Raw genomic sequence first — 12,785 nt, 5'->3', positions numbered from 1 at the left:
TATGGGTTTATAATTTACATTTTTTCATACGTTTCTTCGTAACCACAAGTAGTGCAGGTGTGTGTATATGTATCATCTTCTTCGTTATACGCGTCCTCTCCAAATTCGTGCGTATGAGATGCTTTCGTTGTTTTGTCGTACAACGAACTTCTGACTTGCATTCGCAATTGTTTAATCTGAATAACAAGAATATTTATAAAGTTTATTTTCATTTTTTAAACGTAATATGAGCATAATATTACATTATTAAACGTGTTTGTTACCTTCTTGTTAAATTTTTTAATTTTTGACCCTTCTCGTTTAACGTCGCGCAATTCCCTCTCCTGCAACAGTTTTTCTTCCGATCCCCAAACTTCTAAAGCTCTTTGTTCCACTTGTAATTGCAGATACAATTTCATTTCACCCCAATTTACATTGTGAGGATTCTTTCTTGTGATGTATTTTAAAGGAGGGTCCCTTTTATCAAAATCACAATCTTTTAATAAATATTCTTGTTTAGCTTCCGTTTTTGTTATCAATGAATGTTTTCCCCTAGAATCTCTGGAATAAAACAAATAACAATAACAACATTGTTACGTGATATAATTACTCCCACATACAAATCCGTGTACCTGCAATTATCACATACAATTAAATCAAAGGTTTGCAAAAGGTAAGAGTCCTTGAACTCAGATTTACATTCGCTGCAATGAGGTAAATCGATCACAATGGGTGCAGGTTCTGCTACTATTTTTAACTGAAAGGAAAATACACTACTAAATATTTTAAATTCCCGGTATTTATTACTTCAGAATTAAATGTCGTTTAAATATACCATTTGTTCTTCTAAGTCATCATTCTCTTCTATAAGAAAACCAGCTCCACTATCTATGACACGTTGCCCTTGACTTTGTGTTAATTTACTATTTGTTGAATCTCCATTTTCCCTTAAAAAATTACACGTTCAAAAATTAAAATTTCCACCTTATGTGGTTTCGTTAGTTATAATATTACATCATCTGCTGAAGCATTAATAAATAGGAAAAGCGTACCTTTTCGTATAAGGGTGGGAAACAATTTTAGATTTCTTTAGTAACAATGCTTTTTGGCGATTTCGTTCTGCACGTTCTTTAAAATGTTGGGTATTTTCTATAGATTCTTTATCTTTACAGGGATCTTGTTCTATTGCAGTAGACATCTTTTCTGTGTAGTGTTAATTGTTACCACAGCATTTAACTTATTTTAAACGATGCAATGTTAAATCTTATACATATAAATCCATACACAAACAATTCTATAGTAAATTTACTTGTTTACATGCATGTAGTAATAATTTTACTGTATGTCGCGTGATCGTCAAGCGTTAAGCTTCAGTTTTCATGGAGGGAACGCGATGAAAGGTCTGTTCATGTCGGAGAAATGTAATTACGATAATTCTGGTACCATACAGTATAATACGGAAAAGAACGCTCCCCACCAATCGAAAGCGATCACAAAGAATCACGAATCACTGAAAAATCACCATGATTGTGAATAGGGATGGCGTGCAAAATCACTAACAGTGATTTATCACAAGATCACAAAATCACGATCACGCTCGTGATTAAACTCCATTCACGACCGTGATCCGAAAGATGGCGCTTTAGTAGCGGTTCACGTTAACCGTGATCATTAGTGTTTCGCTAACTCTCCTCAGAGGAAATTCAAAGAATTACAAATGCGCCAAAAATTGTATAGTAATGAAAAAGCCTGCTTAATTGCATATTTTGTACATTTCAAATCTCAAATTGTTTCAGTCGATTATTTAAATAAACGATAAAAAGTATTGCTCAGGTGTAAAACACTCGCTTTAAAAATAAGAAAAAGTATAAAATCATTCTGTAATGAAAATTCTTATGTTCATTTATATGAAAATATACATATTATACATTTATATACGTTTTTATACATTAATATGACATTTTGTATATATTTATATCATAAAGAAATAAGTTAGAATTTAAAATTACAAACAGGTTAGTTTTGCGTATACATTACTTTGTTGGAAAATTTCACGAACATTTATGAAACGAATGTTGAAACAATGAGAAATAAAACTTATACTTACATCTATCACTTTAAATTTTTCCCTTTCTTTCTCCTAATCACTGTGAAAAATCACCATGATTGGGAATGAACGTGATCGAATCACTAGTGATTCGAAAGTAGCAATTCACGCCATCTTTAATGTTGACAAATATAAATTGTTATCAACCGAGAAACTGTAGAAATTGATAACTTGTAGTAGTTCTTATCTGCTAAATGCGTGTGCACACATTGATAACCATATTGTACTTTTAGCACAGTAGTTGGAATAAAATTACTGCCTTGTTTTTCATAATGTTGACACTAAAGAACATTAGCAAAGTAAGTTAATTGTTCTCTTATAAACAATTGAATAAATTTCCAAGAATTTAGTTTTCTCTACGAAATTGTCGATTTGATATAATTTCATTAATTTTTTGCAATTTTCATTTTTTGGAGAAATTTTAATAGATGTACGTTATAATTGAAAAAGGACACATACGCCAAAATACTATTTCGAAAAAATCATGAAACATAATGCAATAATAAAGACCGAGTTTTTATATATTTTTATGTATATATTGCAACTTCTTAATATTTTTCGAATTTTAAAGGTAAAGAATATGTGCCCCTTTTTTGTTCAATGACTCAATTGTTAAAAATTTTTCTCTTGTAATTTAACATTTTGCTTTCTGTCTAGATTCATCAGTTCAATGTACGATCCTGTTGTTCCAAGACAAATTTAAACGACGTTGTAATAGTTAGTGCAGCTAGAACACCCATCGGATCGTTTCTCGGAGGCTTATCAAGCATACCTGCACCAAAACTTGGAGCCGTGGCTATTCAAGTATTAATCTAATTTTGACTAAGCTAATTAATTCCAAGTACAAATAATAATTAATAATTTTTTAAGGCAGCAGTAGAGCGTAGCAAGATTTCGAAGGAACAGGTTACAGAAGTGTTTATGGGAAATGTTTGTCAAGCTTCTTTGGGTCAAGCACCAGCAAGACAAGCTACGTTGTTTGCAGGTTTCATTTCTAAAATAATACGTTATTTACACAGTTACGTTTTTATTATTAACATAAAAATGTTTGCGATAGGTTTTCCTAAGTCAACGATATGTACAACGATCAATAAAGTCTGTGCAAGTGGTATGAAAAGCATTATGCTTGCTTCTCAGACGTTGCAATGCGGACATCAAGAGATCGTACTTGCTGGCGGTATGGAATCCATGTCCAATGTACCATTTTACCTTGCACGAGGAGAAACAAAGTACGGTGGTATGAAACTGGAGGTGCAATAAATATTTTCGATATTTTATTAAATTTGTGTACATGTTTCCAATTATCTCACTCGCTCCTTGTAATTTTACAGGATGGCATCGTGTTCGATGGTTTAACGGATGTTTACAACAAGTTTCATATGGGCAATTGTGCAGAAAATACTGCTAAAAAGTTAAACATTACGCGAGAAGAGCAAGACGAATACGCTATTAACAGTTACAAACGTAGCGCAGAAGCGTACGTGAATAAAGTATTTCAGGATGAACTGACCCCAGTTAACGTGCCGCAAAAAAAAGGCAAACCTGACATTGTATTCAACGAAGATGAAGAATACAAGAGAGTGGACTTTGCTAAGTTTAACAAATTGAATACAGTCTTTCAGGTATACCTTTGAACCAATTAAAAATTAGCGATCTAAATTTTACGTAACGATTTCTCTTTATTACAGAGAGAAAATGGTACAGTCACTGCTGGAAATGCATCGACTTTAAACGATGGGGCTGCCGCGTTAGTTTTGACTACTGCAAACGTCGCGCAGAAAATGAATCTGAAGCCTTTAGCGCGAGTAGTCGCGTTTCAGGATGCTGCAACCGATCCTATTGATTTCCCTATTGCACCGTCTTTCGCAATTCCCAAAGTACATTCTTGCGATGTACATTATGGTGCAATATACTCTTTGAGCTTTTAATAACGAGGCGTCTATCTGTTTTCAGTTGCTACAAAGGGCTGGAGTTAATAAAAACGATGTAGCCCTTTGGGAGATCAACGAAGCTTTCAGCGTAGTTGTCGTTGGAAACCAGAAACTACTCGATCTCGATCCAAGCAAAGTGAACGTCCATGGCGGCGCTGTGTCTCTTGGTCACCCTATTGGGTGAGTATTTAACTATTTAATCGTAAATAAAATACAAACTATATTTAATATTTTAGTATGTCTGGGGCTCGTATCGTAGTACACTTAGTACACGCTCTGAAAGCTGGGGAAAAGGGTGTTGCGTCCATTTGTAACGGAGGCGGCGGTGCCTCTTCAATTTTAATTGAAAAATTGTAAGTCTGCGGCGAGAAACGTTTTTACTACTGCGGAAATATTTTTATACTTATTATGGGGGAAAGAGACTATACTCGATCGATACTCCAGTAAAGAATGTATTATATGGTTTTTGAAACGATCATAAAAACTTTCTATTTTTTTTACTATACACATGTAATTTTTATACTTTCTTAGATTTTTACAAATCATGTTACGACGAATAAACAATGTTAAAAAAATATTTTAAAATTCTCTCTTTCGTTCTGTAGGTGCCATCCAATATCTTCTCCACCGACACTAACATTGTACACAAAACATCCGTGTCCGCTTTGCGATAATCTAAAAAACGAGTTGAAAACGCAGTTTTCTGGTCGTTACCAACTGCAAGAAGTTGACATTACAGCTCCGGGGAACGAAAGGTTCCTCGAACAGTACAAATACGAAATTCCAGTTCTCTTTTTAGAGGGTCAGTTTCTTTGCAAGCATCGCCTGAATTCGGAGGTTTTAGAAAGGCGGTTGACAGATCTAACGCCGTGAATTAAAAATTATAAAAGCAATACAATTAATAAATGAACAAAATCATCTCGTGTAATCTAATTATCATGACTCCGTGCATTGTATAATAATCGTTATTAAAATTCTCGTTTCTCCATTGGCTACTCTTCAACCCTTTGCTGTACAATGACGAGTCTAACTCGTAATTTCTTTATACCAACTTTATAGCGTTTGTGGAACCAGAGTTGAGAAAAATAGATTTATGAAATAGGTGATTAAATATTTATTTAACTAATACACTAAATGGATATATCTTAATATCTAGAAACTGATAAATATAGGGATGGTAGATAAATAAGAACGATGCACAGTGTTTCGTGTGATAGACAGAAATAAAAAAACTAATATCTATAAATGATGGCTTATTATAGCTTAAAATATTCATGAAGATACATAACTTTGATACTGTCTTACTTCTTTACTGAATTTACTATTTTGTAATTGAAAATGGTGCTTCATAATTGATGGTAATCTTTTATACATTTTTCGGAAAATGTGCCATTTGCCAAATTTTCATCCAAGTGACTCGATTTTTCAGTATTATAAAATTTCAAATTGCTGATTAACTTTTTTGCAATACTAACAATCTCTCTCAATTTGTTGTATTCAGTGTTTTTCAACTTTGACTTGAGTTTTAAAAAAGGTAACTAGAAATAACTCCCAATTTTTTTACTAATTAAGAGGTTATTAAACTCTAAGTCAACGTCAAACCTAGTTGCCTTTCTCAATTCTTTGTATTCAATGTTTTTCAACTTTGACTTGAGTTTTAAAAAATGTAACTAGAAATAACTCCCGATTTTTCTACTAATTGAGAGGTTATTAAACTCTAAGTCAACGTCAAACCTAGTTGCCTCTCTCAATTTGTTGTAATCAGTGTTTTTCAACTTTGCCTTGAGTTTTAAAAAAGGTAACTAGAAATTACTCCCAATTTTTTTACTAATTAAGAGGTTATTAAACTCTAAGTCAACGTCAAATCTAGTTACCTCTCTCAATTTTTTATGTTCAGTGTTTTTCAATTTTGACTTGAGTTTTAAAAAATTAATTAAAAGAAGTAACTCCCGTGATATTTTTTTTAGTAATTAAGAGGTTATTAAACTCTAAGTCAACGTCAAATCTAGTTACCTCTCTCAATTTGTTGTGTTCAATGTTTTTCAACTTTGACTTGAGTTTTAAAAAATGTAACTAGAAATAACTACTGATTTTTTCGACTAATTAAGAGGTTATTAAACTCTAAGTCAACGTCAAACCTAGTTGCCTCTCTCAATTTGTAAAAATGTAACGAGAAGTAACTTCTGTGATATTTTTTCTACTAATTGAGAGGTTATTAAACTTTAAGTCAACGTCAAACCTAGTTGTTTCTCTCAAATTTTTGTATTCAGTGTTTTTCAACTTTGACTTGAGTTTTTAAAAAAGTAACTAGAAATAACTCTCGATTATTTCTACTAATTAAGAGGTTATTAAACTCTAAGTCAACGTCAAATCTAGTTACCTCTCTCAATTTTTTGTGTTCAGTGTTTTTCAACTTTGACTTGAGTTTTAAAAAATGTAACTAGAAATAACTCCTGATTTTTTCGACTAATTAAGAGGTTATTAAACTTTAAGTCAACGTCAAACCTAGTTGCCTCTCTCAATTTGTAAAAATGTAACGAGAAGTAACTTCTGTGATATTTTTTCTACTAATTAGGAGGTTATTAAACTTTAAATCAACATCAAACCTAGTTGCCTCTCTCAATTTGTTGTATTCAATATTCTTCAACTTTGACTTGAGTTTTAAAGAATCTAACGAGAAATAACTCCTAATTTTTTTACTAATTAAGAGGTTATTAAACTGTAAATCATCGTCAAACCTAGCTGCCCAAGTTCGCCCAATATGTAGAAAATATTCGAAATTTCTAAAAGTTTGTTATATTTAGCTATTTTATGTAAATAATATTTGATTATTTAAAAAAGGAATAAAAATATTATCCATATACTCGAAATGACTATTACGATTGTTCAGGCATTCTCGTTAGTCCAATAAAAAAATGTCTTAAACGAAAGATAGTCAGTAATAACTTGCAAAAATAGTTACAATTGCCAACAATTTTTTATTTTCTTAATTTAATTTTATTAATTCTCTAGAAAACTATATATATTTATGTAACATTTGATGCATTTTTTCATTCTCTTTAAAAAACTATGGGGGGTCACAGGTCGAAAATTACTCCGGAAGTTACGATTTTTGTTCCGAATTCCCATGTACACGAAACACTGATGGTCGAAACGGTTTATTGAATTTGGTATTGTGTATTTAGAGGGGGTGTCGCGAATCTTACGGGTTCGTGTGTCCGCTTTCGCCTATGCTTGTTCTGTCTTCGAATCACCTACTCTTTTTCGCCCTCTCCACTGGTTCTTCACCTCTTTCCTCTTGGTTCCCTTTCTCTCCGCCATTGGGTCTTGCATACTCTCTTTCCGATGGGTAAGCAGGCAGGCAGGCAGGCCAGGCAAGCACGCCCACACCGACACACACCGAAGATCGGCAGTGAATTGGTGAATGCACGCATCGGACTCTCCTCGCCGACGTTCGTTCTTTCTCAGTGCGTGCCTTACTCGGATACCGTGAAGTACATCGCTTGTTTCGTATCATCTACGTGGCGCGTTGCAGCAGCGAACCGCTTCGTTTCGGCTCGCGTGGAACAAAGGCCAGCGCGGAAAGAAAACTAGAGACGAATACGTGCCCTTTAAAGTCACGTACGCGAATCGAACGAACGCCGTTGGTTCACTGTCCCGCAGTGGTGCCATCGAGAATCGCGTAGTGGTCGGAATTTCGCGAACCAGTGCCAAGAATAACGGACCTGCCGAATGCAAAAGTGTAACTGGAAACTCGAAAGAATCGCGGTGAATTCGCGTACGTCACGGGCGAACGGAGAACCGATCGTCTCATCGATTGTTCGGATCGAGATCCGGCGATAGTGGATTTCGAGGGTTCGATGGATCGCGTGCATCCCCCCGTAGAAAATTCTGTCGCTCCGGTGCGGACACGGACAGCCAAAAGAAGTTTTATCGGCGCGGTGGCGGTAATCTAAACCACGAGTGAGACGAGGCAGCGCCAACGGCTGCTTCGCTGCTTCGCGATCACGGGTAAAGAGAAATTCGAATTCTTCTTCGCCAGTATCCGTTGATTTATCGGTGAAAGCAGTATCGAACCTTTTCCTTCTGTTCCGATAGACGCGTTTCTGGCCAACCGAGCTCGCAATATTTTTAGATGGCTTTATGCTCGGTCCCGATCGGTTCACGAATTTTCGAGAGTCGTCGCATCTCGGGGAACGTTGACCGCGTTAAGTCGTTCGATCACGTACGCGTGAACGCATTTTTTCCGTGCGATGGAATGACGTAAGTGTTAAACAAAAGACGTTACCGTACGGTTTTCCTTTACGAAAAGACCATGAGTGGAACAATTGGATCCGAAGTCTGTTAATTTACTCGGTGTTTTTTGTGCGTTCGCGAAGAAATTGTGGGAAGAATGAAGGATGAATCTTGCGCGATCGGCTCTGTCGGAAGCGTAGGTGTTCCGTGTTCTGGACATCGTTTTTGAAAAACACAGAGGGAACGAAGGTACGTGGAACGTCCGATATTTTTATCGATAATGATTTCTCCGTGTTCATTTCGCGAAACTTGTACAGGTTGGGACGATTGGAAAACGATCTATAAAAAAAATAGAGATCGTAAGAATCTTGAGAATAGTTGCTGTTGCAAATGTCCAAGAGTAGTTGGCCTTCGAATACGTATCGATGGTACGTATTGGTGCAATGTCGGACATGCTTGCAAATGTACCGTTTTTATTGCATTGCGTTTGAAAAATGTACAAAGAACTCGGTCAACGTGTTCACGGTAATTATTTACACAATTGTTTTGTTACTGTTTCTATGATTTTCGTTCTTACGCGATTGGTACACGGGTGGACAAAATATGAAATAGAATTAGGTTTTAGTATCGCTTTTAAACACAAGTTTATTCTTTGTATTCGACTTTGATTTAAAAGATTTTATTTGTTATAAGAACCTGTTTTTTAAGAAAAGAATTAATAACGTGAATTCCATGGAGTCCAGTTAATAAATAAAAAATTGACCCAAAAATTGTACCATTAATACAAAATTTAGCTTCATTATATTCTAAATGTAAAAGATTCCTTTTTTAAATAACTAAAACCGAAGGGAGCCGAAGAGAATCGAAGTTAAACGAAGTGCGTGTGACGTCACGTGCATGTAAACAAATTGAAGAAAAGTTTTTCACAGGAATGTTTTCGATATTCATTGGCGTATGTAATTTTTAGAAGCCAAATAAATAATATGGGGATGTATTAATATAATTTAACTCATTATGGGTGCACTTGATTTTCACACATAAAAGATACTGGCATACTTATTGCGTTTTACGTAACCTTCTTTCAACTTTCGTGATATATTTATTATTTTTACAAAATGATTACACGAACGTCACAAGTATTGTAATCAATGAAAATCATTTTGCAACATTTTCGATGCACAACAAAAATTACAAATTTTTTCGAAATTAAATATTTCTCAACATTTTTGCGATTGAAAGGACAATTTAGTTTTTGTAGTTGGAAGCATTGTAATCAATGAAAATCATTTGGCAACATTTTCGATGCGCAACAAAAACTACTTTTTTCAAAAATAAATATTTCTTAACATTTTTGCGATTGAAAGGAAAATTTAGTTGTAAGCATTGTAATCAATGAAAATGATTTTGCAACATTTTGGATGCGCAACAAAAATTATAAATTTTTTTAAAAATAAATATTTCTAAACATTTAAAAGGAAAATTTAGATTTCGTAGTTGCAAAACTGTGATTGAATATGTTATTGTTATTTTATAACGTGTCTTTGCATTCAAAAGAAATGTGTCTAAGAACTTATTAAAGAAAGACAATGGAAGAATAACGAATGTTTAATGGGAACTTAGGTTTCTTCCTGTAAAACCAATCATCTTATGTGCGTGCATTGAACACGAAAGGCAAAGTCTGTTTGTCGGTATCGTGTGTCACAAAATACGTCGTATGAAAAAGAAGCTTGTCCTAAAAAGAAAAAAAATAAGTATGAATTTGTTCTTATGATTTCTAAACTTCCTTGAACTATGTATATTTAATACATTATTGGCGGGAAACGAGTATTCTAGTAACAAAATAAATAAGCTAGTAAAAAGCATGGATTTGTTGGTCATGTAAAAGTACGCCCCCTAGCGTCTAATATATTATCCACATAAAAATTTCAATAAAATAATTACAAAAATACTTATCACGTTTTTACTATATATATATTAAATGAATTCTATATCAATAAAATCGTCGTGTGAGAAAGTTTTAATAAAAATGCCTAATAAATAAGCTAGTAAAAAACATGGATTTGTTGGTACACGTAAAAGTACGCCCCCTAGCGTCTAATATATTATCCACATAAAAATTTCAATAAAATAATTACAAAAATACTTATCACGTTTTTACTGTATATATATATTAAAAGAATTCTATATCAATAAAATCGTCGTGTGAGAAAGTTTTAATAAAAATGCCTACTAAATAAGCTAGTAAAAAACATGGATTCCTTCGTACATGTAAAAGTACGCCCCCTAACGTCTAATATTGTCCACATAAAAATTTCAATAAAATAATTACAAAAATACTTATCACGTTTTTACTATATATATATTAAATGAATTCTATATCAATAAAATCGTCGTGTGAGAAAGTTTTAATAAAAATGCCTAATAAATAAGCTAGTAAAAAGCATGGATTTGTTGGTCATGTAAAAGTACGCCCCCTAGCGTCTAATATATTATCTACATAAAAATTTCAATAAAATAATTACAAAAATACTTATCACGTTTTTACTATATATATATTAAATGAATTCTATATCAATAAAATCGTCGTTTGAGAAAGTTTTAATAAAAATGCCTAATAAATAAGCTAGTAAAAAGCATGGATTTGTTGGTCATGTAAAAGTACGCCCCCTAACGTCTAATATTATCCACATAAAAATTTCAACGAAATATATTAATTACAAAAATATCACGTTTTTAGTATACACATGTCGAAGGAATTCTATATCGTTAAAATCGTGATATAGGAAAGTTTGAATAAAAATGCCTACTAAATAAGCTAGTAAAAAACATGGATTCGTTGATACATGTAAAAGTACGCCCCCTAACGTCTAATATATTATCCACATAAAAATTTCAATAAAATAATTACAAAAATATCACGTTTTGAGTATACATATATTAAATGAATTCTATATCAATAAAATCGTCGTGTGAGAAAGTTTTAATAAAAATGCCTAATAAATAAGCTAGTAAAAAACATGGTCTCGTTGATACATGTAAAAGTACGCCCCCTAACGTCTAATATTATCCACATAAAAATTTCAACGAAATATATTAATTACAAAAATATCGCGTTTTTAGTATACACATGTCGAAGGAATTCTATATCGTTAAAATCGTGGTATAGGAAAGTTTGAATAAAAATGCCTACTAAATAAGCTAGTAAAAAGCATGGATTTGTTGGTACACGTAAAAGTACGTCCCCTCTTGAGACGTCGATTAGCTTCGAGCCCCTCAGAAATATTCTTGTGGCGTTGTCCTGGTTCGTGATTCACGAATGAGCTATGTAGAGCCGTTGCCAGCTGAGAAGGTCCGGTTACTGGTTACCTGTTACTTGGACAAGTGTGCAACGGACTCGTCCTGAAGTATCGACCGTGAAGTATCCCCGGTCGCGACTTTCGGAATGACGGATTTCCGAAAATTCTGCTGTTTCCCTCAGTGCCCGTTGCGTGTCGTTGCTATTTGGTATGCAGCGCGTCGTACGTTGCTACGGTCGCTGGAAAAATTGCTCACGCGTGCTTTCTTTACTCGAGCGATCGATTTTTGTCAACACGCGACTGTATAAAATCGATGCAAATAAACAAAGTGTAAAGGCAACTGTTTGTTCTTCCATCGTGGGAGATTACGAGACAGATACCTGTTCGAAAAGAGCAACGTTTCAGAAACACTGTTCTTCTGTCCCGCAAGTGGCGAGGCGAATGAATCAATTACCGAATGAGTCATATTCCTTTGCAACGACGTGTTGCCTGAAAATTTTGAACATCGTTGCGAGCATTAGTGTCATAATCGTTGTTGGAAACAGATACGTCGGAATACTTTGCGTCACTGTCGCTCAATACTATTTTAACACTTTATTTGTAGGTTATGGTTAGAGTAACCGCGACTGGCTCAGTTGGGTGCGAATTGTTCTCCAGTACAGGACCGGTTTTGGCAGTCACACATGACAAATAATCCCCTTCTTTCGCAGCACTGTAACTTCATCGCGATTTATAATTGTTAAAATGTTATTTGATATTCGTTCTGAGAACTTTCGATGAGCATTAAAAGCAGATTAATCGGCCAAAAATTCAGTTTCAAGTTAAGATGTCGAGGGGAATAAATTTGGATGGAATTTGTAAATTTTAACAAGGTTACGAAAATAAGTACTGAAATTTTAGATTACGTACAATGGTGTGAAATCAAAATTGTTCAAACGATACGATATTTAGAAAAATTCGTTTACTTTTTCACCTATAAAACCCTTTCTCTGATACGTTGGTATTAAAAGTTCAATGAACTGCGGGTCTCGCGCCTAGCACAGTTAATTCCATTGATCACGACGACAATAAAGCAAGAAAGGTCGCGCGTGTTACTGTCGGTACACGCTGTTTTTTTCTAAACAACGGTAATGTGGTAATAATAATTTGGATCGTTACAGAATCGATGATAACCGATTCGAGGAATTGTTTCATAGGAAAAACGTCATTTAACGAGTCTTATCATAGGATATTTAA

The 12,785-nt window shown here is 34.1% G+C and overlaps 3 protein-coding genes across 8 annotated transcripts in view; 2 read left to right on the top strand and 1 right to left on the bottom strand.

Annotated features, from left to right (window-relative positions):
• Window positions 1-14: 14 nt before the first annotated feature.
• Window positions 15-2,195, bottom strand: Xpac (DNA repair protein complementing XP-A cells homolog Xpac). Of its 2 annotated transcripts, XM_076779800.1 has the most exons (6): window positions 2,087-2,195; window positions 1,032-1,489; window positions 815-926; window positions 612-736; window positions 264-540; window positions 15-176 (listed from the first exon to the last, which is right to left on the bottom strand). In XM_076779800.1, exons 2-6 carry the CDS (start codon window positions 1,175-1,177, stop codon window positions 15-17), a joined length of 822 nt encoding a protein of 273 aa, XP_076635915.1. In that variant the 5' UTR covers window positions 1,178-1,489; window positions 2,087-2,195. The 2 variants fall into 2 exon arrangements, with proteins under 2 accessions (XP_076635915.1, XP_076635916.1); XM_076779801.1 differs by lacking the exon at window positions 1,032-1,489 and having other exon boundaries at window positions 2,087-2,170.
• A 5-nt stretch (window positions 2,196-2,200) lies between these two features.
• Acat1 (Acetyl-CoA acetyltransferase 1) lies at window positions 2,201-5,087 on the top strand. Of its 3 annotated transcripts, XM_076779789.1 has the most exons (9): window positions 2,201-2,385; window positions 2,744-2,890; window positions 2,957-3,071; window positions 3,144-3,337; window positions 3,418-3,708; window positions 3,775-3,963; window positions 4,040-4,197; window positions 4,254-4,370; window positions 4,623-5,082. In XM_076779789.1, the coding sequence occupies exons 1-9, from the start codon at window positions 2,359-2,361 to the stop codon at window positions 4,888-4,890; spliced, it is 1,506 nt and encodes a 501-aa protein (XP_076635904.1). In that variant the 5' UTR covers window positions 2,201-2,358; the 3' UTR covers window positions 4,891-5,082. The 3 variants fall into 3 exon arrangements, with proteins under 3 accessions (XP_076635904.1, XP_076635906.1, XP_076635905.1); XM_076779791.1 differs by lacking the exon at window positions 4,623-5,082 and having other exon boundaries at window positions 2,204-2,385; window positions 4,254-4,583; XM_076779790.1 differs by lacking the exon at window positions 2,201-2,385 and having other exon boundaries at window positions 2,752-2,890; window positions 2,961-3,071; window positions 4,623-5,087.
• Window positions 5,088-7,914: 2,827 nt separating this feature from the next.
• Window positions 7,915-12,785, top strand: part of LOC143348727 (sodium-dependent transporter bedraggled-like) — a 60,854-nt gene continuing 55,983 nt past the window's right edge. Inside the window, exon 1 of one of the 3 annotated variants that reach the window (XM_076779316.1) lies at window positions 7,915-8,502. The gene's annotated coding sequence lies outside the window, so the exon portion shown is untranslated. The remainder of the gene's footprint in view (window positions 8,503-12,785) is intronic. The other 2 variants (XM_076779320.1, XM_076779317.1) reach the window with 2 other exon arrangements.

The sequence above is a fragment of the Colletes latitarsis genome, chromosome 12 (assembly GCF_051014445.1).
Source record: "Colletes latitarsis isolate SP2378_abdomen chromosome 12, iyColLati1, whole genome shotgun sequence".
Lineage (NCBI taxonomy): Eukaryota > Metazoa > Arthropoda > Insecta > Hymenoptera > Colletidae > Colletes > Colletes latitarsis.
Note: the sequence above shows the minus strand (reverse complement) of the source record. Positions and strands in the feature narration are given on the sequence as shown.

Coding starts and splice junctions, on each gene's coding strand:
- Xpac (XM_076779800.1), bottom strand. CDS start 1,177: ATGTCTACTGCAATAGAACAAGATCCCTGTAAAGATAAAGAATCTATA. Junction 927..1,031: donor TCCCACCCTTATACGAAAAG/GTACGCTTTTCC, acceptor TAATTTTTTAAG/GGAAAATGGAGATTCAACAA. Junction 177..263: donor TTAAAAAATTTAACAAGAAG/GTAACAAACACG, acceptor CTTGTTATTCAG/ATTAAACAATTGCGAATGCA.
- Acat1 (XM_076779789.1), top strand. CDS start 2,359: ATGTTGACACTAAAGAACATTAGCAAA. Junction 3,072..3,143: donor ACAAGCTACGTTGTTTGCAG/GTTTCATTTCTA, acceptor TGTTTGCGATAG/GTTTTCCTAAGTCAACGATA. Junction 3,709..3,774: donor AATTGAATACAGTCTTTCAG/GTATACCTTTGA, acceptor TCTTTATTACAG/AGAGAAAATGGTACAGTCAC.